General features: G+C 41.7%; 1 protein-coding gene across 5 annotated transcripts in view; it reads left to right on the top strand.

Moving 5' to 3' along the window:
- Nucleotides 1-25,014, top strand: part of METTL24 (methyltransferase like 24) — a 150,627-nt gene that overhangs the window by 31,646 nt on the left and 93,967 nt on the right. For 4 of the 5 annotated variants that reach the window (XM_055391500.2, XM_031012021.3, XM_055391505.2 and 1 more), the window contains 2 exons: nucleotides 3,703-3,801; nucleotides 11,110-11,249. In XM_055391500.2, coding sequence (XP_055247475.1) covers nucleotides 3,703-3,801; nucleotides 11,110-11,249 — 239 coding nt within the window. The remainder of the gene's footprint in view (nucleotides 1-3,702; nucleotides 3,802-11,109; nucleotides 11,250-25,014) is intronic. The other variant, XM_063707191.1, reaches the window with a different exon arrangement.

Below are 25,014 nucleotides of genomic sequence, written 5' to 3'. Positions count from 1 at the left end.
CCTGCGGGGACCCTGACTGATTGCCCAAGTCACCCAGATAACAACATTTGTTATAATCTAGGTGAAATACCTGTCCTCACTCATCATAAGCATACGGCCAACACTCTTAACAAAAGACAGGTGAACAAGAGAAAAGCATAACAAATTTATTTAATCAAAGTTTTACATGGCATGGAAGCCTTCAGAAATGAAGACCTAGAGATGCAGGGAAAATGATCTATTTTAATGCTTAGGTTCCATGAAGATGGACAGCTACGTGGAAGTGTGATTGGACAAAAGGGTCTGATCTAATGGTAATAGACTGAGCGGGGAACCCCAGCAAGGCCTGTCTGTTCAGCTTCCTCTTGGTCTCTCTGTGTAGTGTTTCTTCCTCCTGGGTATGGGGCAAGATCCCTCTGGAACAAAGGTATTTGGGGAGAAGGGAGAGAGTGACCTTTGTAGATTTTATGGCTTGCTTTGGGGAAGAGGGTCTCCAGTTTCTCTCACCTGCCTTGCGGAAGAGGAATTCTGGTTTCTAGAACTCACTTTGGGGAAGAAAGAGGAGTGAGAGACAGGAGGGCCACAGAAGGTCAGAGAGAACTCGCCTTTGAGGCCCATCCAGTGTCTTTTTGAGACAGTCAAGTATAAAGGGGACCCCAGAGAAACTCTGACCAGCCTGTGCACTGGGAGGAATGCACAACGGGCCAGAGCCCCTGGGAAGTTTGCACCATTTGCAGTGGGGAGGAGCCCGGCCTCTCCTCTTCTGGGGTGGAAACTGGGATTCAATCTGTGAGGCAGGAAGCCAGCTAGCAGAACTTTTGCTTTGCTGAGAGTCCCTGTTTCCCTTTTTTCCTTTTTGCCCAGTAAATTCCATTTTTCTCACCCTTCAGAGTGTCTGTGAGCCCAATCTGTCATGGTCATCTGACAAAGACCCCATTTTACCTGAACTGAGGAGAAAGTCCTACAACACTTTAAAGTTCATACCATGCCAAAGCACAAGACTTTGGGGAATCATATTCTGAGCCCCAACAACATCATAGTCTGTCTCCCTTGCATTATTTCAGTAAACCCCCTCTTCTAGGCCAGCCTACCTCTGAATTAGAATCAGCTGGAGCAGGAGTCAGCAAACTACAGCTTGTAGGCCCAATCCAGCCTGCTGCCTGTTTGTGTAAATGGAGCTTTATTGGAAGACAGCCATAACCATTTGTTTACTTACTGTCTATGGCTGCTTTTGAGCTACAACAGGAGGCAAAGAGTTGCAACAGAAACTGTGTGGCCTGCAAAGTCTAAAACATTGGCTATTTGACCCATTATAGAAAAGATTTGCCAACTCCTGATTTTGAGGAAAACCATAACATGTGAACTTCATCATTTTCATCCAGGGACTCCTGGGCCAGATGCTCGGGGCCCTTGTGAGTGGTCCATGACAGTGAAGTGGGAGGTTTTAAACCCCGGGCCTAGCTGAGTGCTCCTGGGACATCATGTTGCTGTGCTGGCTGCTGCAGCAACCTGGGAAGCACTCACTCTGTCAATGTGACCAAGCAGGACTGGAGGCATTTGTGTTTAAATGTGTTGATAATTTATGATTTCAGAATCAAAAAATTTCCTAAAGAGAACAACTCTCCTGAATATTTTAGCATTTTACTATCGAAGTTATTTTGTACATATCTGTCTCCCCCACCTGACTGTGAGTGCCTCTTGGGAGAGCCTGGGTTTTAGTCATATCTGTATTTACCAGTGCCTGGCACAGAGTGGCTAAGGCTCAATAAATATTGTTTGACCAAATGGTAATCAACATCGAATTCAGAGAAGGAAAAAAGAAATGAGGGTGTGGGAGGCATTAACTGGAAAGATGTATGACTTAATGTTCTCCAGCTCTCTTACTAGAGTCTCTGCCTGCTCAGCCTGCACAGAACAAGAAGAGCTACAAGAAAAGGCTGTTCTTTCAGAAGGTGTCCCCTCAGGGAAGACTGGCTACATGATTCGTGGGCCCAGTATAAAATGAAATGCAGGGCCTCTTGTTCAAAAATTATTAAGAATTTTGACTGTCTCTAGGCACACTGCCTGTGAGTTAGCCCTGCTCTGCAAGGAGCAGTAATAAAAAAATAATAAAATTACTAAGAATTTCGAGACAGCATCAGCAGAGCATTAAACTGAGCATGGCCTCCTAAGACTGCACAGGTTGCATGCCCATACAGCTGGCCCTGCCCTATGGGTTCCTGAAAAAAGAGACAGCCTGCAGGAAACCAGGGAGGCCTCCTTCAATCTAGAGGGACTGCGTGGGGCTCAGCCCCCACAAGGGCAGTACAGGCTGTGGGGATGTGAGACTGTGGGCTCTACAGGGATTCTGCAATGGTGTGTGTCTAATAATGCCGAAACTGAATAACCCTTGATCACTTCCAAAGCGCTGGTATTGATCTCACACCCCCACGTGAGAATGGATTCCTCTTCCCCAAACCCAGATGGTCTGGCTTCACATAGACTAACCTTGTTCCCCACTACTTGCCTGTTTCCTATGTAACCCCGAGTCACCTAGGCCACCCCATCTAGGGGCAACAAACCACATTTGTACTAAAGCATCTCATGGCTGGCCTGTCTAGATGTTTCTTTTTTGGGTGCTGAGAGTTCCCACCACAGTACCTGACTGGAGAACACTGTGTATATGTGAATGATCCCTTTATCTTGCCCCCAGAACCCTCCCTTGCCTACTTCCTCACCATAAAAAAAGGGGTTTAGGGGCCCATTCTCACTACACTGCAGGAAACCTATGCTATGATGCCCAAAGCCTTTCCTGGCACTAGACATTGACCCCACCAGCTGCTGGAGCTCTCCCTTCCCCCAGCCCTTCCCTACCCTGCACGAGCCCTCCCCACCCCTGGGAATTGCAGCAAACCTCCTGGAGGTCTCCTGGTGCTGACAACTATAGGTGGGAGTTTTGAGCTCTAATAAGGATTTCCTGACTAGTGCCCCCTTTTTACTGGAGGGGCTACCATTTTTGTTTCCTCCAGACCATTGCATTCCCCCAACCCTTCATCCACCCATCCTTGCTGCAAAAGGGGGCTGAGCGGGTCATCCTTAACCACTCTGTTCGTGGGAGCACCTCGTAACCTCTGCTAACAGGTGGTGGCTGCCTCACAGTGCTAGAAAGCCACCCTCCCCAGCCCTGGTGATGACAGTTCTGGGGTCCTCGCTCTGCCTGTGCAGGGTCCCAGCAGCCAAGGGCCATGGTCCCATCTCCCTGCACTGAGGAAGATAAACAAATGCCCAGAACAAAGATGAGCCCCCAGCATTATGGTGCTTTGTTTAGAGAGGCACATATTCTTGAAACTCTAACCTTTGGGAGACTGTCGTCGATAAGGGAGTTTCTTTTCCCGGAGGAGCACAGCCTCATATAAAATAAGCTGCAGTTAAGGGAGAGCCCAATGGGGTCAAGTGGAGTTTGCCTTTGATCATACATGCAGAGTCAGACAGTCCTGGGGCCTTTGCATTCTCCTGCAAATTCCCCATCCTGGGAGTTGGGCTGTCTCAGGCCTCATTTGTCTCCCTGCGACTGATGTGGCCTTAATGACAGCAGCTTGCAAAGAGCCTCCTGCTGCCTGTGTGCATATGTGTGTGTTTTGCTGACAGCCAAAGCAGCCTTGCTTCCTCTCTGATACTGTGTCCTTCTCCTCCCACCCAGTTCCTCCTTCCTTACACACAACCTATGTTTTCTGTCTCTTGCAGGGTCCCCGGTGGCATATAGATCTCCAGCCTTGGGCAGGCTCTGCTCAGTCCCTGGATGAAGAAGCCTGGAGGTTCCTGAGATATATCAGCACCACCCAGGTTGTGTTTCAGGCTCAAACGAGTTAGAGAAGAATATGAAAGATCCTGATTGCCTCTTTTGAAAGAAGGAGGTGGGGGAGGTTCTCAGCGACTCCTGATGAGGACTTGATGGGGAAGTGTGTTCAGAGGCATCGTTGCTTAAACTCATCCACTCACTTGGAGGCAGATAAGATGCCTTCCATTTGCTAGGGCATGTTCCTTCCTCCAAGAGTGTCACCAACCTGAAATGTTTAAATGATTCATCCCAAATTGTTTTAAAGATCCACTTTAGAAAATTGCTTTGGAAAACCATTTGAAATGACAGATTGGTCCCCGTGAGTAGGCAGTCGAGTATGTCACAAAACAAAACCATCATCTAGAGGTTCAAGCACCATTTTGTATTTGGAGGAACTTGCCTTTCCACTCTTCTGTCACAGATGCTTGGCAGCCAGGGATGTGCTAGGCAAGAGAGCAGAGGAGGCTTTGCAGGCAGTGTGCTGAGGAGTTAATGAATCCAAAGGCTCTCTATCTCAGAGCACTTTAAATCATTACTGAGCACAGGCCTTTATTAGTGACTTAACACATTGTGGCAGCTCCTGCCCAGCTCCAGGCTGAGCCAGTGCCCCGAGCAGGCAAAGAGACTGTCCATTAAGACAGTCTATGGCTCTTGACATGTTAATCAGGAGGTTCCATTCTCAAGTTGCCTGATCCCAGGGGGAAAGAGAGACAGAAAAGGAAATCAAGGCCCAAGGGAAATTTAGCCCTGAACTGAGAGGTGCTAGCAAATTAGCAGCTCAGACTGCCTGTGAGCTGCACAGAGGCTCACTCAGGAAGCTGCACAGTGGAGCTGGTGCTGCACGGCGGATCCTGGATTTTTAGAATCTCCCTCAAGCCCACTCTTGACATCCCTGTTCTCCTCCCCAGCCTCTCTGGCAGCAAAGCGCTTTTCCTCTGTAGGAGAGAATATATTTCCAGATCTTTAGGAGGTTAGTTAGTTTAGGGGTAAAAGAAAGTCTCATTTATCATATAATGCAGTGAGACAATCATAGGAATTTTAGTATTTGTCACCCAAACATGGACGTAAAAGCTTGTTGAATTAATCATGAGTGATGGGCTGTTGAATTAGTCCCTGTGCTTCTCATGATTTTATCTTATTTTGCTGCTGCAAATTAATTTGATGGACTTAGGCAGACTTAATTAAAATACTGAAATTTTAGTTTTGTAGTTTGATTTTACATGAACGATAAGAATCTGGACCTTTTAACTGTGATTTTCAAAAGCCCTTAAAGGCTCCAGAAGAAAATAAGAGGTTTTAATTTTATGAATCGGATTTGAGAACTATGGGCTTCACTCGCCAAAATAAATTTATGTAATGCAAGCTACCAAATTCCATTCTATATGTATTTCATGTTAATGTTCCATAACTTATAAAAGGCATGTTTGCTTAGAAGAAGCTATTGAGGCATGAAATGGTCATTTTTAGATCTCTCTTGGATCTTTCCCAGAAACTATGGGCTGAGAGGAGAAAATTTTTCTTTTCTTTTCTTTTCTTTTTTCAGAGACAGAGTCTCCCTCTGTTACCCAGGCTGGAGTTCAGTGGCACAATCTCAGCTCACTACAACCTCTGCCTCCTGGGTTCAAGTGGTTCTCCTGCCTCGGCCTCCCGAGTAGCTGGGATTACAGGAGCCTGTCACCATACCCGACTAATTTTTGTATTTTTAGTAGAGATAGGGTTTTGCCATGTTGGCCAGGCTGGTCTTGAACTCCTGACATCAGGAGATCCACCCACCTCAGCCTCCCAAAGTGCTGGGATTACAGGTGTGAGCCACTGTGCCTGGCCAAATTTTTTTTTTTTTAAAGCATCCTCCGTAGTCTGATCTTGTAAACCTGGGTACTTCACTTTGCTTCTCTGGCTCTCCTTGTTCTGATCCTGAAATGGAAGAGATTGTATCAAAATTATTTCTAAAGTCCCTCCCAGTTCTGTGAGCTTGTACTGTGCACAGAGCAGTATAGAATGGTTATTAACCAAGTATTTTTGAGTGCCTACAAGGTGCCAGGAACTGTTCTGGGCCCTGAGGATATAGTCTCTGCCCTTAAGGATCTAACCAACTCTTTGTGAAGGTGGATAACTGGATGTATAATTATTATTCAGCTTGATGAGCGATAATAGAGAATTTGTTGTTGAAGCTCACTAGAAGGATTTTTGTCCTCCAGAAAGAATGACGTAAAATTCCGGACCTCACAATGGTTTTTAATGCGGGGCCATTTTAGCCAGATAAGGTTCTGTGCTTTGATGTACTTCCGGGTTACTAGAAGGCCAGCAGATGGGAGTCACCAGAGATGACACTAAATGGTTCTTAATCAGAATCTTTTACTAACCAATGCTCCCTCCCCCTCTGTATGTAATGCAAAGCTTTATGGTTGCTTTTGTGGCTTATGCCTCATTTAGAACTCATCTTGACAATGAAAGCCTACAAAACTGGCAGAATATTAGAGTCACTGTTACCTAAAAATTTCAGTTAGCAGAAGTGAGTCATAATGGGCAAGGAAAAAAATAAAAGCTCTGAAGGTACTAATGCAAAATCCACCCCCATCCTCTTATGCTGCTTTTTAACATTAAGAAATATGCTTCCCTCAAATCTGTGCTCAAGCTTGTACAGCAAGGCCAGCATTTGGTATGTGCATCATTGATGTATTCATTCCTCAATCCAGAGGGTATTTGTTGAACACCTGCTTTATGGCTGGCACTGTGCCAGGCCTTGGGATATTAAGCCTCAATAAAACACCCCTCCACACTGGTAAATAGGTAGGGTGCAAGAGAGTTGGGTGTTCTCTAACAGGGGGGAGACAGATGGATGGGGAAAGCTTCCTAGGCCAGAGGAGCCCGGGAGCAGAGGCATAGGGCATAGGACAGCATGGCATGAGACAGCAATGGGCGTGGCACCCCTAGACTTGTGCATTGTGGTCCTGGAGGCATGGTTGGGGCCATGCATTTTTAAATGAAATTCCAGAGGATATGGTGTTTGGGTAGAGTGTGCGGAACATCAAGCTCAGCTTAATTAGGTACTTTTTTTTTTTTTCAATGTGAAAGACCATGATACACGACAGAGTTCTGTAGTCCGTGGTACACTGTCTGCTGCTAACAAGAAATAGTTAAATCATAAATACAGTGCTCTGTTCTAAGGGAAGTCTCCAGATTCAGCTTTTCATGGCAACCCCCAAACCATATGCCTCCAGGAAACATGCCTTGCAGTATAAAATTAATCTAAGCAACAGTGGCTGTTTTTAAAAAGAAAAAATAAAATATGTTTTAAAGCCTGTTTTTCTGTCTGTCATCTATCTATCTATCTATCTGTCTATCTATCCATCCATCTATCCATCCATCGCTACCTCTCTACCTAGTTATCTACCCATCTATCAATTTGTAAGAATAAACTAAGAATAAGAACCCATGCTCTGGATATTCAGAATATAACTTTACAACAATAGTATCTGTTCTATTTACTGCTACACACACACACACACACACACACACACACACACACACAGGGATAAAAACAATAAGCATACAATTCTGCCCTCGAGTCTTTCAAAAATAGTGGTACTGTATAAACATAGAGCATAGAGTTGATCGTTCTGTAAACACGCAGATCATCAAAGTGATTCTTAAGTTCCAAAATTTTAAGGGCTCCCTTTGCCAGATTCTACTTATGGGTTGGCAGAAATACCATTCAAGCTTTTGGGATACAAAATGAAATGAAAATAAATTAGATCCCTTTAAGTTAAATAATTAAAAAAAATTTCACAAAATATTTTTTCCTTTGTCTAGGCCTAATTTGCTTTATTTGGGTAAAATTACAAGGGGAATTAAAGAGAGACAGAGAACATAATTAGTTGAGTTGGAACTTAGCTAGAAGTTACTGCCCTCACTTATTTTGCTTACAAGAGAGTTTATTGAAGCCCTGGCCATAAATCTTAACTAGAAAGTTTGAAAAATCAATAATTAATTTTTAGGAGCAGAAGTTTATGGAGGACTTTCAGTTGTTTACAAAAGCTAATGTCTATCAATGAGGTGTTTAATAAATGGTTAAAATTGAATAATTTTTGTGTTTTATTTCTTTTCTTTTCTTTCTTTCTTTCTTTCTTTTTTTTTTTTTTTTTGAGGTAGAGTCTTGCTGTGTTGCCCAGGCTGAAGTGCAGTGGCGCAATCTCGGCTCACTGCAACCTCCGCCCTCCCGGTTTCAAGCAATTCTGCCTCAGCCTCCCTAGTAGCTGGGATTACAGGCACATGCCAGTATGTCCGGCTAACGTTTGTATTTTTTTTTTTAGTAAAGACGGGGTTTCACCATGCTGGCCAGGCTGGTCTCAAACTCCTGACCTTGTGTGATCTGCCTGCCTCGGCCTCCCAAAGTGCTGGGATTACAGGCGTGAGCCACCACGCCCGGCCCTTGTGTTTTATTTCTGAGCTAAGAAAGGAAGAGGGGACCTTATCAGGGGGAGTGAATGAAAAAGAATGTCTCTTCAATAGAGATATATCTGTCCAAGATGAAATCTGTAGGATAAGAAGAAATGCTTAAAGTAGACAAAGTGTTATCTTTAATGAAATAAAACCCTAGTTCCTGACTTTAGCAAAGGAGGAACTGCTGGACCTGAAAGCCCTCACTCCGGATCTTCAATGCCTACCTGACTTTTGGAGGCCTCTGGCTAACTGTCAGCGCTAACCCCTTCAACCCGTTGTTAGGGTTGGGAGTCAGAGGGGCTGATGTTTTCAGTTTAAAGCTCTGGCCCAAGTATAGCCTCTTTTAATTTTCTGAGGCAGAGATGTGACTAGGCTGGAACCTTTCACTGGGGCTTTACAAAAGGCCTCCAGTAAACTCAAAAGGCCATCTGCATAAAAATCACCTGGGGGAGCTTATTAAAATGCATGTTCTCAGGTATCAGCCTCAAAGATTCTGAGTTTGTAGATCTGGAGGGAGGCCCAGGAATCTGCATTTTAAGTACCTCCCAGGTGATTCTGATGTAGGCGGACCGCATGTTGAGAAACACTGTGGGAAAGGTTAGAGCTAGGTTTGGATGGCATTAGGAGGGAATGATGAGCAAGGTCCTGCAAACATCACATCTTCATCTGTCATTATGGAGGTGTTTAGGGAGATATGTACACAAAGAACAATAGCAAATGGGGATCATCATACCACTTTAATAAGAATATCCCAGGAGACTTCCCCCAAGCAGATGGCTCAGGCTTATAAGTCCAGGCATGCTTTGGGGGCACACACAGCTGCTCTGGACTAACTAGTTTCCCACTGGAGGTGGAGCTCAGGAAGGTGCCCATGTTTAAGACACAGTAATCTGTCCACTAGCAGAACAGGGTCCAATGAACACACTGAGTTCTGACTAATTAGATTAGCAACTTCTCTTCCCTTAGGTGAGTGGGTGGAGAATAGGAGGTGGGCAGGCAGAGACATAATTTCCGTTTATCTGTGGGAGAATAGCAGGAGATGAATGATCAAATTAACATGTTGATGCACCCAGTTAATAAATGTATTCTGTAGCTGTTGCTTCAGAAAAGATTCAATTCCATTTTCTCTGATTATTTTGTCCTTTAAACAGTTGTTGGAGATAGAGAAGTAGAAAAATAGTGGATTCCAGGAAAAGATATATAGGGGTTTCACTTTTTCAGCTTTCCTCTGAGATGTCCAAATCCTAGCAGAAGACTTACATTCACTGATAAATAGTGCAGGATGATTTTGCCAGGCCAGCCGGAGGGGATAGCAAGAGTAATGCAGATGCTGTGTTAGTTGAATAGGCTCCATGTAATATGCTCTTCTTAGATTAAAATTTTGGAAAATCAGTTAAAGGATTAGGCAAGCCTAGAATATCTTTTTTTTTTTCTTTTCTTTCTTTCTTTTATTTTTTTGAGACAGGGTCTGGTCTTGCTCTGTTGCCCAGGCTGGAGTGCAGAGGCACAATCATGGCTCACTGCAGCCTCAACCTTCCAGGCTCAATTAATCGAACCCCCTGAATAGCTGGGACTACAGGCACATGCCACCATGCCCAGCTAATGTTTATATTTTTTGTAGAGATGAAGTTTTGCCATGTTGCCCAGACTGGTCTCGAGCTCCTGGGCTCAAGCGATCCTCCTGCCTTGGCCTCCCAAAGTGTTGGGATTATAGGCATGAGCCACCATGCCCGGCCCTAGAATATCTTCTTAGGAAGAAAATTACTTGCTGTTAATGTTTTCCAATGGATGAAAGCAATGAATCTCAAAACGTTCTTTGCATCTGGAGCGGTCTGTGGTCTATGCTGTGACAGCAAAAGCTGCTGCATTCATGGAGCATCATGATGACTATGAGAGTTTTAAGGGATTGGGGGAAAATACTGTTGCTCAGTAAGGTAAATATCTTGGCCACAGAACTTATTTTTCCTTATTTTCTTTGGTTTCAACAGCCTCAGCTGTGCAAAATGTACTAGCCTCAAACACAAGTCAGAATCCCTTATGAAGTATATTTGCTTTGTGTGCAGTTGAAATTAGAGACTTGCTTCTGCTTGACTTACACATATATTCCTTTGGTTTTCTTATCTAATTTTGATGGATGAGTTAAGAAAAGTGCTTCTGTTAGCTCAGGAAGAGTCTCCTGCCTGGGGCTGTTGCCCTTCTCCCCCAGGAGGAAGCGCCATTAGAGCAGTGTATCACAAGGAACACTGCCTTATCAGCAGGGACTGCCTATTAATTTCACTTGACCCATGATCAGCTGTTTACCTTGGATAACACCTGCCATCTTTCTGGACCTTAGTGGCCCCACCTTATCTGCCTGAAATAAGGGATAGCTAATCTTGGGAGTATGCTTCTGAGATCTATGCCTATGATTGTGCCTCACATCTTATAGTAGGGACTCTGTGGGTAACGAAGACGTCTATGCATGGTGAGCACTGTTCTCTGTGTCTGGACTGCCCTTCTTGGTCCAAGCCTCTCAGTTCATCCTCCAGGACTAGCACCCCTCTGCAAAGGCTTCCTGACACAGCCACTCCTCCCACCTTTTGTTCCTGATTTGTTCTGTCCTGCACACCCTGTGCACATGGCTACAGCAGCTCTTAACTTCTCTCCAAACCTGCATATAGTCTCCATGAGATTACTTATTATCTAGTAATTGAAATTCCTCCAAACACTTTATAGCAGTCTTGTGGTTCCCTGGGGAGGGGAGTTGTTAGCAGTGGAGGAGATTATAACTTTCCTATTACGGTTTTCAGGGATGGGGAAGCAATAAGTCCCTACCTGCTATTTATCATCCAACATTTCAAATTATTCACATTGATTTCCAATCTTTACAGATTGCATGCAATCACATGAATACAGACAGCCTGGCTACTGACTCTAGTCCTACACACAAGCCCTGGTCAGTGTGTCTTGACGACAGGTTCAATTTAGCTCATCAAATCCGCAACAAGCAGTGCCGCCTCTACTCCTTAGGGTGAGTACATTTTTTTACAGCAGAAGAAAACACAAACACTGCTTCAGGCAGCTCAGACCTTTTCAGCAACACAAAGTTAGAAATGGTTGCAGTTTGTAACAGGTGCCATGCTTTGCCTCCTGTCATCATTTCAGACTGATCTGTCTGTTGTGTAACTGGAGGCATGTATGGATCACCGAGGTCTCCTTGGTCAGAGGCACTTTCCCTCCCATTCTGCTGACAGCAAGTTGGAAGCCCCCGTTCTCATCATGTGGATAATCCTCTTGGTGAAACCAGTGATTTCCAGCTAGACTAAGAGCATCCTTAGTATAAAGAGAGAAGAATATTACTGTGTGCAGCAAAAAAAAAAACAAAAAACAAAAAACAAAACTTAGTTTTTTTTTTTCTTGAAAGGGGATCTCACTCTGTCACCCAGGCTGGAGTGCAGTGGCATGATCATGGCTCACTGCAACCCCTGCCTCTCAGGCTCCAGTGATCTTCCCACCGCAGCCTCCCAAGTAGCTGGGACCACAGGCATGCACCCACCACACCCAGCTAATTTTTTGTATTTTTGGTAGAGACAGGGTTTTGCCATATTGCACAGGTTGGTCTTGAACTCCTGAGCTCAAGCAATCCACCTGCCTCGGCCTCCCAAAGCGCTGGGATTACAGGTGTGAGCCACTGCACCCAGCCATATGTTAGAAATTTTATGTACAGTTATGATGTATAACCCAAAACAAATAATGGCTATTGTTAGATTTGTATGTTTTATACCAATGATAAATCTATATCTAGTTACATTTTTAAAAAGGAAAAAAAGGGAACTCTTATAAAAAACTATGTCATTTTGTCAAAACTGTTTGAGAAAAATTGATATCGAGTTATTCAGGTTGAAAATGATCTAGATGTACAAATGGATTCAGTGAGCTTTTTTGTGAAAGGATGGCTACAAAGTAATGGGACTATTTCACCAAATATACCAGTATTTACATAAAAACAGTTCTGAACTTACGAATGATATATGGCTTTAAAAAAAGAAGACAGGAGGAAATTATTTTTGTTTGGAACATCCTGTTCCATAGACTCTTTGTAAGGGCAATGTAGATTCTCAGGCTAGACCACTGAAGTCTTTTTACAAACAGCGCTGGGGACCCTAATGTGACATTGATCGTTTCCATGTCACATGCTTCCTCCTCACCTGTAGGTTTCATCACCTCTAGAGTCTACATTCAGGCCCAGGTATGACAACCACCAGCCAGAATCCTAGGTGGTCAGGGTTAGGGGCAGACATCTGGGTGATGTGGAGACCTACCCAAAGATGTAGAGAGGATCATCATCACTGTCAAACTATAACAAACAAGAATTACCGGTCATTGTGGATTTTATTCTTTAAAAAAACAAAATAAGAGTTTAAAGATAGGAAACATTCTCATATGGGTTAAATGAAGAGCAATAGTGAATATTGGTGGAGCTTGGCACATACTAGGCACACAATACATACTTGACATGTAGAAGATCACTTGAGAGGAGAGACTAGGGAGGCAAGCTGGTTATGCTGTGATGAAAGTGTGGAGGCCGTGGATTAGAAGATGAGATGCTCAGCCAATTGATTAGAACAGAGCTCTCTTTCTGGAAGCCCACCAGCTATGCTTCAAGATTGGAGGGAGGATGGGAAGTTGTGGGAGCAGAATTTATTTTATGTCACATTAAAAATGTCTGAAAGTGGGTCATAAAAAATTGCATAGTACCACATGCAAGTTGGTCCTGTTTTCTTGCTCCAAATTGCCTCTATATTTTACTTAATATTTTACGCCCTGGGATAATTTCATTTAAAGGATATAACTGAGTAAAATCAAACTTAAAAAGCTGTTTGGGGGGAAAGTTTCTAAATTCCTTTTTGCTTTCCTTATACTTCAGAGCTGTTGGATAAGATAGCTCTGCAGTAAGAGTTCAGATTATTACATATAAAAAGGTAGTTTCCTATTTTAAAATATTTTTATTGACACATAATATTTGTACAAATTAATGGGGTACATGTGATATTTTGTTACATGCGTAGCATGCATAGTAATCAAGTCAGGGCATTTAGAGTATCCGTCACCTCCAGCATTGATCATGTCTATGTGTTGGGAGCATTTCCAGTCCTCTCTTCTAGCTATTTTGAAATATAAAATTTATGGTTGTTGACTGTAGGTAGTCACCCTACTCTGCTTTCGAATATTAGAACTTATTCCCTCTGAGGGAGGAAAATAGGCTCTGGAGGCAGGGAACATAAGGCCAATTCACACTTCAGCTATGACAGGGGATGTCCTCTCCATAGGGCATATGACCAGTAAATGACTTTGTAACTTTACTTCATCCTCTTCATTTACATAGGGTGTACACCAAGTAACCAATGTAAATCTCTAGAGGGAATTTAACCGCTCAAAAATTCTGTAACAGGGCTCTTGAACCCCTATGCTCTGGCCTGTTCCCACACTGTGGAGTGTACTTTCATTTTCAAAAAATCTCTGCTTTTGTTGCTTCATTCTTTCCTTGCTTTGTTTGTGCATTTTGTCCAATTCTTTGTTAAAGATGCCAAGAACCTGGACACCCCTGCACTGGTAACACTTTTATCTAACTGTATGTTTGTACCTGTTAAACAACCTCTCTTCACTTCCCCTCAAACACCTTTCCCAGCGTCTGATAACCATCATTCTACTCTCTCTACCTCCATAAGATCAACTTTTTAGCTCCAGCATATGAGTGAGAAGATGCAATATTTGTGTTTCTGTGTCTGATTTGTTTTCTTTAACATACTGTCCTCCAGTTCCAAACATGTTGCTGCAAATGACAGGATTTTATTCTTTTTTTATGGCCAAATAGTATTCCATTGTGTATATATGCCACATTTTCTTTATTTATCACTAATGGACACTTAGCTTGACTCCGTGTCTTAGTTATTGTGAATAGTGCTGCAATAAACATGGGGATGCAGGCATCCCTTTGATATACTGCTTTCCCTTCCTTTGGATATATACCCAGAAGTAGGATTGCTGAATTGTATGGTAGTCCTATTTTTAGTCTTTTGAGAAATCTCCATACTGTTTTCCATAATGGCTATACTAATTTACATCCCCATAACCAGTGTGTAAAAGTTCCCTTTTCTCTAAATCCTTGCCAGTATCTGTTATTTTTTGTCTTTTTAATAATAGCCATTCTAACTGGGATAAGATAAGATCTCATTTTGGTTTTGATGTACATTTTCCTGATGATTAGTGAGGCTGAGCAGTTTTTCATATATTTATTCAAAAGAAAAATAGACAAATGGGACTGTATTAAACCAAAAAGCTTCTGCACAGCAAAAGAAACAATCAACAGAGTGAAGAGACAACCTGTTGAATGGGAGAAAATATTTGCAAACTATTTATCCATCAAGTGACTAATATCCAGAATATACAAGGAACTCAAACAACTCAATTGCAAAACAAACAAACAAAAATTCCATGAAAAAGTGGGCAAAGGACAGGAATAGACATCTCTCAAAAGAAGTTTCTTATTTTCATTTAAATGTTTACTGTTGAAAGTTAACTTTGGGGCCGGGCGCAGTGGCTCATGCCCACTGCTCAAGCCCACATGCTCAAGCCCAGCACTTTTTGAGGCTGAGGCAGGCAGATCAGTTGAGGTCAGGAGTTTGAGACAAGCCTGGCCAACATGGTGAAACCCTGTTTCTACTAAAAATACAAAAATTAGCCGGGCATGGTGGTGCACGCCTTTTGTTCCAGCTACTCAGGAGGCTGAGGCTGGAGAATCACTTGAACCCAGAAGGCAGAGGTTGCAGTGAGCCGAGATTGGGCCACTGCACTCCAGCCTGGGTGACAGAGCAAGACTCCGTCTCAAAAAAAAAAGAAAGAAAGAAAAGAAAAGAAAAGAAAATCAACTTTGTAAAGAGCATCTGAATTCCACTGGGAAAAGCAATGAATAGATTACAAGGGCCAATATTTGACTAAAAACGTGAAAGCACTTAATTGAAAACTGAAACTAAAGAAGATATTTCTGACGCCTAGAAAAAGAGGCTTTGGGTTGTGGGTAATTATGTTGATTGCACTTACTAAGGCTCCAGGACCCAGACAAGTATGCCCCTGTTCAGGTGAATTGCTTGCCTGGGGCACAAGTAGATAGCTGGCTGACAACACCTCAACTGATACTGAGGGAAGAGTGAGACCCAGACCAGAATTGGTGGTCCTGAAATTAGGAATGAGAACAGGGAAGGTGGCCCCGGGTTCCCAGGACCAGGGAGTGTCGGAACAGTTTTGAGCTAGGTGGGGAGGGCAGGTAGTAAGTGAATTCCGTGGCCCTCCATACAGGCAGTATGTGCTCCTTGTCCCAGGGCCACAGCAGCAACAAGACCATGCCACTGCTATACCCAGTAATTCCCAGGCAAACCGAAGACAATGGATGCAGCTGCAGCTGGGAGTAAATTCCTGGCAGGAGGGAAAGAAGGGTTCCAAGGACACAGGGAGTCAGAAGACAGAGGCTGATGGCCCCACCTTCTAATCTGTCTCATCTCCTTTCCTCCACCCCTAAGAACTGAAGCAGATATCACCTCCATCTTCTCTTTGATGGCTGAAGTTTATTTACTAGGAGTCAAAGCTTTTTATTCCACAGTTAATGGAAAAGGCATTTGTCTGTGAGTGTGCACTCTGTGTCATGTTCAGTTGAAAATGAAAATTAGATCCTTTTCAGTTTTGAAATGAGGTAGACTAGACCAATTAAGATAGGGGAAGGCACTGAAAAGATACATATTATGGAGAAAGGGATAGAGAAGAGAAAAAAGGAGAGGCTGTGGGTTCAGATGACAATATCATCTACATAATAACTTCAGACAGGGCCTGGCCTGCAAGTCTTCTCATGTCTGGAGTGGGGAAGGGTGATGGTGGAGCAGTGGAGGGGAGGGTGGGGATGAGAGTCGTAGATAAAGTGAAAGGGGAAAATCACCTTTTCTCCTTTTTATGCCAAAGATTGTATTTTAGGGGTAGGCGTGGGCATGAGAGGAAAGATTTGAAAAGGGCTAATACATAGGTACGTATTTTTTGTCTCTTTTTCAGTTTTGTAGTAGGTTGTGCCTTTTGTTTCAAGACATAAATTCTCAGTCTAAGATAGTAGATGATTTCATAAGTGATACATGGTTAGATAGCAAGAGCCCATATTTTATACAGAAAATCTGGGAACTTTGGTTACCATGAGCATTTCCAGAAGAATGAAAGAGCCAAATATTTTCATCTTATAATAGTTTAACACAGCAGGAAGAGTGTTTGTCTAGTGTATGTGAAAACCATGGACCTCAAGCTTCGTTTTTGGGCATTTTTCCCCAAATTACCCTTTTCATGAAAATTTAAAACCATAGATATACTGTACATCTATTTATGTAATACGTGCATATCTGTGCTTCATACATAAAAAGAGGAAAGGGTTTTTTTGTTTTGTTTGGTTTTGTTTTTGCTCCTAAGAATACATTTTACCCCTTTGGGAGTGATATTGTCTGATAAGGTTTGGCTGTGTCCCCACACAAATCTCATCTTGTAGTTCCTATAATTCCCACATGTTGTGGGAGGGACCTGGTTTGAGATAATTGAATCATGGGCGCAGGTCTTTCCCATGCTGTTCTTGTGACAGTGAATAAGAGATCTGATGGTTTTAAATACAGGAGTTTCCCTGCACAACCTTTTTTGCCTGCTGCCATCCATGTAAGACATGACTTGCTCCTCCTTGCCTTCTGCCATGATTCTGAGGCCTCCCCAGACACGTGCAACTGTGATACAATTAAACCTCTTTCTTTTATAAATTGCCCAGTCTTGGGTATGTCTTTATCAGCAGCATGAAAACAAACTAATACATCGTCCCTGTTGAGGATATGTTTTAGATGAAATGTGGCATTGCGTGTAAGTTTATTTAGTAAAAAATAACAATTATGTGTTTTTACCCACTAGTGTGTCATTTATGCTTTAGGAAGACTATTTCTCCCCCTCTAATAGTTGGCAGCTTGAAGATCTAGGTAGTTATTTGGCCAGATTCTGTGGTTCCTGCTAGGATGAAGAATGGAGGACTGAAACTCCTAGGGAAAACACTAATTGTCTTACCTCTTCTAACCCTCTGCCTTCAATGGGAGGGTTAAAAACTTTCCCTGTCTTTGCTCTGAGTTCATTTTATTTGTTTTGTTACCTTTTAAAAAAATGCTTGTTAAGATATATTTCACATGCCATACAATTCATCCATTTAAAATATACAGTTCTATGGCTCTTTTAGTCACTATAGTCAATTTTAGAACATTTTCATTACCCCAAAAAAGAAGCCTCTGTACCCAGTAGCAGTCACTCTCAATTTCCCTCCAACCCTCTTCCCTCCATCCCCAGTCCACCATCCTTAGGCAATCACTATTCTATTTTCTGGTTGTGTAGATTCACCCATTCTGGACATTTCACATAAATAAAAGCATATAATATGTGTCGTTTTGTGACTGGCTTGTTTCACTTAGCATAATATTTTCAAGGTTCAGCCACATTGCAGCATGTATCAGTACTTCATCCCTTTTATGGCTGAATAATATTCCATTGTATGAATTTTGGTATGGTTACATCACATTTTATTTATTCATTCATTGGTTGATAGACATTTGGGTTGTTTCCACTTTTTGGTGTTTATGGATAATGTTGCTATGAACATTCCTGTACAAGTTTTTATGTGGACATATGTTTTCATTTCTCTTGGCTATATACCATTTTGCATTCCCACCAGTAATCTATGAGGTTTCCAATTTCTCCGTATCCTTGCTTACACTTATTATTATTGATCATTCTGATTACAGCCATCTTAGCGGATGTGAAGTGGTATCTCACTGTGGTTTTGATTTGCATTTCCCTACTGACTAATGATCTTGAGCATCTTTTTATGTGCTTATGTTGTGAGTTTTTTGTTCTGGGAGAATATCAAAGCCCACTCACTTTAATACTTTCAGGAATATTTTTAAAAGAATAATCAAGGTCCTGAAACAGTGCCACAACCCACCCCTTCTGCCCTTCAGCAGTGTTAAAGGGCATGGGACTGCAGTACCACTTGCAGCTTGTCCAAAGAATACCTTTATACAATTTGGGAAAGGGCACCCCTCCCTCAAGAACTTTTACTGCTAGAAAATCATTTTTATGGTAATTATGATGGGAATGACATCTCCCAGAGTTGTTCAGTGCACAGTCCACACAACTGCCTGCAGGGATCCTGGTTGTTTTTCTCTAAGACATCAGAGAAAGAGGATCAAGATGGCTCCACTATTATTCTATTACGTTTGAAAATTTAGCCTTATAAATCTCCCCCTTCCTATTTCTTCAACAGCTCTCAGATTTAATGGTCCTTCTATGTTGAAAAGTTTGTAGTTACTTCTAACCCCAGCATTAATATATGCAGAACAATATTGTCAGGATGAATTACATAATTTTGTTTCTTCCTCATAGAGAGGGAGAGGTTGCTGTCTTAATTCAAAGGTATATAGCTTTGAATATACGTGTTAACTGCTTAATTATTTCAGAAATGGGTTGTAGCAGGAACTACTCATTGTCCCTCAATATTTATTCTCCCTTTCTTTTTTTGGTAACAGAACTCCTGAGATTAGCAGGGTGCATGGCCACCTTTCTGATGGCTGTATTTCCTAGCCTTCCATGTAGCTGTAAATGGCCATATGAATAGCTTTAAGCAGTGAGCTATGAATGGAAGTGATGTGTGCAACTTCCCCAAGAAGACAGGATGAGACTATCACTTCCCCTTTTACCTTTCCTCGTGGCCAAGATACAGACAGATTGGCAAAAAATGGACTAGTTGTCTAAGACCTTGAGATGGAAGCCATATGATCTATACTTCTTGCCTCATTAAATAAACATTAAATAAAATATTTCTTTCAAGCAAAATTTTCTATAATGTATTCTCCTCCTAGTTAAATAACAGCAGAACGTGATTTCCTTATAGACTGAATACATTTTTGCTATAAATAATGGTTGTCTTTTTATTATAATTATTTGTTCAAAAATCTTTCTTCATTACTACTTTGTGAACCTCTTCAGATCAAGGACCATGTTTAATTTATCCATTTGTCCCTGGTGTCCAGTGTAGTGCCTTGCACATGTAAAATGCTCTGTAAATATTTGTTTATGAACATGAATAAGTCAGTAAAATATAGCTTACCACAGGCAACATTTGGATACTGAATATTGTACTGTGTGTTCTGAGAATTCCAGACCCTGCCTCATAGTTTTATTTCACTTAGGGCAGCATTTTGCAGGTCTGTCTGTCATCACTCATCTATTCAGCACTGGGGACTTAGAAATGAGCAAGATTGACATAGCCCTTTTCCTCATGGAGCGTTATTGTCTGGTAACTGACAGTTCCCTAGACCTGAGATCACAAATATTCCTTCCATGATCCTGTGTCCTGTGCTCATCAGCAACGAGGTGGCATATAGAGAGCACGTGCTCTGGATCTACCTGGATTGGATTTGACTCCTGGTTTACCACTTTGGGCCATGTTTTGTAACACCTGTGCATATTACATTTACTCCTCCTCTTGCTTTTTACTTGACCACAAACTTGACCAATTTCAACTATGCTTGAAGAAGTACCATTGCAAATAAATGAAAGTAAGAATTTTATATATCAATTAAATGAATATAGTTTATTACATTCCAATGTGGTACATGTTTATATATTAAGATTATAGTAAAAGTATAACATAAATTAATCCAAAAAATTACAAATAGTTTTATGTTATCTAATGCATTATATAAAAGTTTCCCACTATTTAATGACTAACTTATATGTGTATATGTGTGCTTATGATATTTATAATAGAGAAACACTTGTATATATGTAGAAAATTTCTGGAAAGATATATAAAAAACTGCTAAACATGATCATCTCTGGAAATTAATGGCTAAAATTTCTAGTGGTAAAAAACTGTTTTCTTTTTTTTAGTTTTATTTTATTTAAATAATATTTATTTATTTATTTATTTTATTATACTTTAAGTTCTGGGACACATGTGCAGAACATGCAGGTTTGTTACACAGGTATACATGTGCCATGGTGGTTTGCTGCACCCATCAACCCGTCGTCTACATTAGGTATTTCTCCTAATGCTATCCCTCCCCTTGCCCCCCACCCCCCAACAGGCCCCAGTGTGTGATGTTTCCCTCCCTGTGCTCATATGTTCTCATTGTTCAGCTCCCACTTATGAGTGAGAACATGTGGTGTTCAGTTTGCTGAGGATGATGGTTTCCAGCTTCATCCATGTCCCTGCAAAGAAAATGAACTCAACCTTTTTTATGACTGTATAGTATTCCATATTGGATATGTGCCACATTTTCTTTATCCAGTCTAACATTGTGGGCATTTGGGTTGGTTCCAAGTCTTTGCTATTGTGAATAGTGCTGCAATAAACATATGTGTGCATGTGCCTTTATAGTAGAATGATTTATAATCCTTTGGGTATCTACCCAGTAATGGGATTGCTGGGTCAAATGGTATTTCTAGTTCTAGATCCTTGAGGAATTGCCACACTGTCTTCCACAATGGTTGAACTAATTTACACTCCCACCAACAGTGCAAAAGCGTTCCTATTTCACCACATCCTCTCCAGCATCTGTTGTTTCCTGACTTTTAAATGATCACCATTCTAACTGGCATGAGATGGCATCTCATTGTGGTTTTGATTTGCATTTCTCTGATGACCAGTGATGATGAGATTTTTTTCATGTTTGTTGGCCACATAAATGTCTTCTTTTGAAAAGCGTCTGTTCATATCCTTTGCCCAATATTTGATGGAATTGTTTGTTTTTTTCTTGTAAATTTGTTTAAGTTCCATGTAGATTCTGGATATTAGCCCTTTGTCAGATGGATAGATTGCAATTTTTTTTTCCCGTTCTGTAGGTTGCCTGTTCACTCTGATGATAGTTTCTTTTGCTGTGCAGAAGCTCTTTAATTTAATTCAATCCTATTTGTCAATTTTGGTTTTTGTTGCCATTGCTTTTGGTGTTTTAGTCATGAAGTCTTTGCCCATGCCTATGTCCTGAATGGTATTACCTAGGTTTTAGGTATTACCTAAAACCTATGGTTTTAGGTCTTACATTTAAATCTTTAACCCATCTTGAGTTAATTTTAATTAATGCTTCCTTTAGGAGCTCTTGTAAGGCAGGCCTGGTAGAGACAAAATACCTCAGTATTTCCTTGCCTGTAAAGGATTTTATTCTCCTTCACTTATGAAGCTTAGTTTGGCTGGACATGAAATTCTGGGTTAAAATTATTTTCTTTAAAAATGTTGAGTATTGGCCCCCACTCTCTTCTAGCTTGTAGGGTTTCTGCAGAGAGAGATCTGCTGTTAGTCTGATGGGCTTCCCTTTGTGGGTAACCTGACCTTTCTCTCTGGCTGCCTTTAACATTTTTTTCTTTTGTTTCAACCTTGGTGAATCTGATGATTATGTGTCTTGGCATTGCTCTTCTCAAAGAGTGTCTTTGTGGTGTTCTCTGTATTTTCTGAATTTGGATGTTAGCCTGTCTTGCTATGTTGGGGAAGTTCTCCTGGATAATATCCTGAAGTGTGTTCCATTCTCCCCATCACTTTCAGACACACCAATCAATTATAGGTTTGGTCTTTTCACATAGTCCCATATTTCTTGGAGGCTTTGTTCGTTCCTTTTCATTCTTTTCTCTCTAATCTTGTCTTCACACTTTATTTCATTAAGTCGATCTTCAATCTCTGATATCCTTTCTTCCACTTGATTGATTCAGCTATTGATATTTGTGTATGGTTCATGAAGTTCTCGTGCTGTGTTTTTCAGTTCCATCAGGTTATTCATGTTCTTCTCTAAACTAGTTATTTTAGTTAGCAATTCTTCTAACCTTTTATCAAGGTTCTTAGCTTCCTTGCATTGGGTTAGAACATGCTCCTTTAGCTCACAAGAGTTTGTTATTACTCACCTTCTGAAGCCTACTTCTGTCAATTTGTCAAATTCATTCTCCATCCAGTTTTGTTTCCTTTCTGGCGAGGAGTTGTGATCCTTTGGAGGAGAAGAGGTGTTCTGGTTTTTGGAATTTTCAGCCTTTTTGCACTGGTTTTTCCTCATCTTCATGGATTTATCTACCTTTGGTCTTTGCTGTTGGTGGCCTTCAGATGGAGTTTTTGCCCGGTCTTCCTTTTTGTTGATGTTGATTCTATTGCTTTCTGTTTGTTAGTTTTTTTTCTAACAGTCAGGCCCCTCTTCTGCAGGTCTGCTGGAGTTTGCTGGGGGTCTACTCCAGACCCTGTTTGCCTGGGTATCACCAGAAAAGGTTGCAGAACAGCAAAGATTGCTGCCTGCTCCTTCCTCTAGAAGATTTGTCCCAGAGGGGCACCTGCCAGATGCCAGCTGGAGCTCTCCTGTATGAGGTGTCTGTCGACCCCTGCTGGGAGGTGTCTCCCCTTCAGGAGGCATGGGGGTCAGGTACCCACTTGCAGAGGCAGTCTGTACCTTAGCAGAGCTCGAGTGTTGTGCTGGGAGATCCACTGCTGTCTTCAGAGCCAGCAGGCAGGAATGTTTAAGTCTGCTGAAGCTGCACCTACAGCCGCCCCTTCCCCCAGGTGCTCTGACCCAGGGAGATGGAAGTTTTGTCTATAAGCCCCCGAGTGGGGTTGCTGCATTTCTTTCAGAGATGCCCTGCCCAGAGAGGAGGAATCTAGAGAGGCAGTCTGGCTACAGCAGCTTTGAGGCGCCGTGGTGGGCTCTGCCCAGTCCAAACTTCCCAGAGGCTTTGTTTACACTGTGAGGGGAAAACCGCCTACTTAAGCCTCAGTAATGGCAGACGCCCCTCCCCACACCAAGCTCAAGCGTCCCAGGTCAACTTCAGACTGCTGTGCTAGCAGCGAGAATTTCAAGCCAGTGGATCTTAGCTTGCTGGGCTCCTTGCGGGTGGGATCTGCTGAGCAAGACCACTTGTCTCGCTGGCTTCAGCCGCTTTTCCAGGGGAGTGAATGGTTCTCTCTTGCTGGCATTCCAGGCACCACTGGGGTATGAAAAAAAACTCCTGCAGCTAGCTCAGTGTCTGCCCAAACGGCTGCCCAGTTTTGTTCTTGAAACCCAGGGCTCTGGTGGTGTAGGCACCCGAGGGAATCTCCTGGTCTGTGGGTTATGAAGACCATGGGAAAAGCATAGTATCCGGGCTGGAATGCACCATCCCTCATGGCAGGGTCCCTCATGGCTTCCCTTGACTAGGGGAGGGAGTTCCCCGACCCCCTCTGCTTCCTGGGTGAAGCGACACCCCACCCTACTTCTGCTCGCCCTCTGTGGGATGCACCCACTGTCTAACCAGTCCCAATGAGATGAGCCGGGTACCTCAGTTGGACATGCAGAAATTGCCCACCTTCTGCATTGCTCTTGCTGGGAGCTGTAGACCAGAGCTGTTACTATTCAGCCATATCTTGCCAGAAACTCTTTTCAATTTACATACTTCTTACAACTTGAGTATTTCTATGTGTATTTGTTTAATTATAAGCAACTAGTTTAAATAGAGAACATATGAATATATAATAAAGTGTCTTAACAAACAGTTACAGAATTGTATGTGGCTAATTTAATTACCTTTTTTAAGGTATGTGTGTGTGTATATATACACATATGTGTGTATATATATACACATGTGTATATATGTGTATATACACATGCGTATATATACGCACATGTGTACATATGTATATATGTATATATACACACATGTGTACATATGTATATATGTATATATACGCATATGTATATATACGCATATGTATATATACGCATATGTATATATACACACGTGTATATATACGCATATGTATATATACACACGTGTATATATACGCATATGTATATATACACACGTGTATATATGTATATATACACACGTGTATATATGTATATATACACACGTGTATATATGTATATATACACACGTGTATATATGTATATATACACACGTGTATATATGTATATATACACACGTGTATATATGTATATATACACACGTGTATATATGTATATATACACACGTGTATATATGTATATATACACACGTGTATATATGTATATATACACACGTGTATATATGTATATATACACACGTGTATATATGTATATATACACACGTGTATATATGTATATATACGTGTATACACACACATGTGTATATATGTGTATACACACACATGTGTGTATGTGTGTATGTGTATATACACACACATGTGTGTACACACACATGTGTATACATATGTGTACACACACATGTGTATACATATGTGTATATACACACACGTGTGTATATATACACACGTGTGTATATACACATATGTGTATATATACACACGTGTGTATATATGTGTGTATATATATGTGTATATATACCTCAATATTGTTTCTTGAAAACAACATTCTGACAATTCAGAGGAAGAAATTATTCACATATTTCACTCTAGATTTATATACAAATTATATGTAATGAGTACTTTTTTTGACATAACATTCTCTTTTTTTTTTTTTGATGGAGTCTCACTCTGTCACCCAGGCTGGAGTGCAGTGGCACGATCTCGGCTCACTGCAAGCTCTGTCTCCTGGGTTCATGCCATTCTCCTGCCTCAGCTTCCTGAGTAGCTAGGACTACAGGCACCCACCACCACGCCTGGCTAATTTTTTTGTATTTTTTTTTAGTAGAGATGGGGTTTCACTGTGTTAGCCGGGATAATCTCGATCTCCTGACCTCGT

The sequence above is a fragment of the Gorilla gorilla genome, chromosome 5 (genome assembly GCF_029281585.2).
Source record: "Gorilla gorilla gorilla isolate KB3781 chromosome 5, NHGRI_mGorGor1-v2.1_pri, whole genome shotgun sequence".
NCBI lineage: Eukaryota > Metazoa > Chordata > Mammalia > Primates > Hominidae > Gorilla > Gorilla gorilla.
Note: the sequence above shows the minus strand (reverse complement) of the source record. Positions and strands in the feature narration are given on the sequence as shown.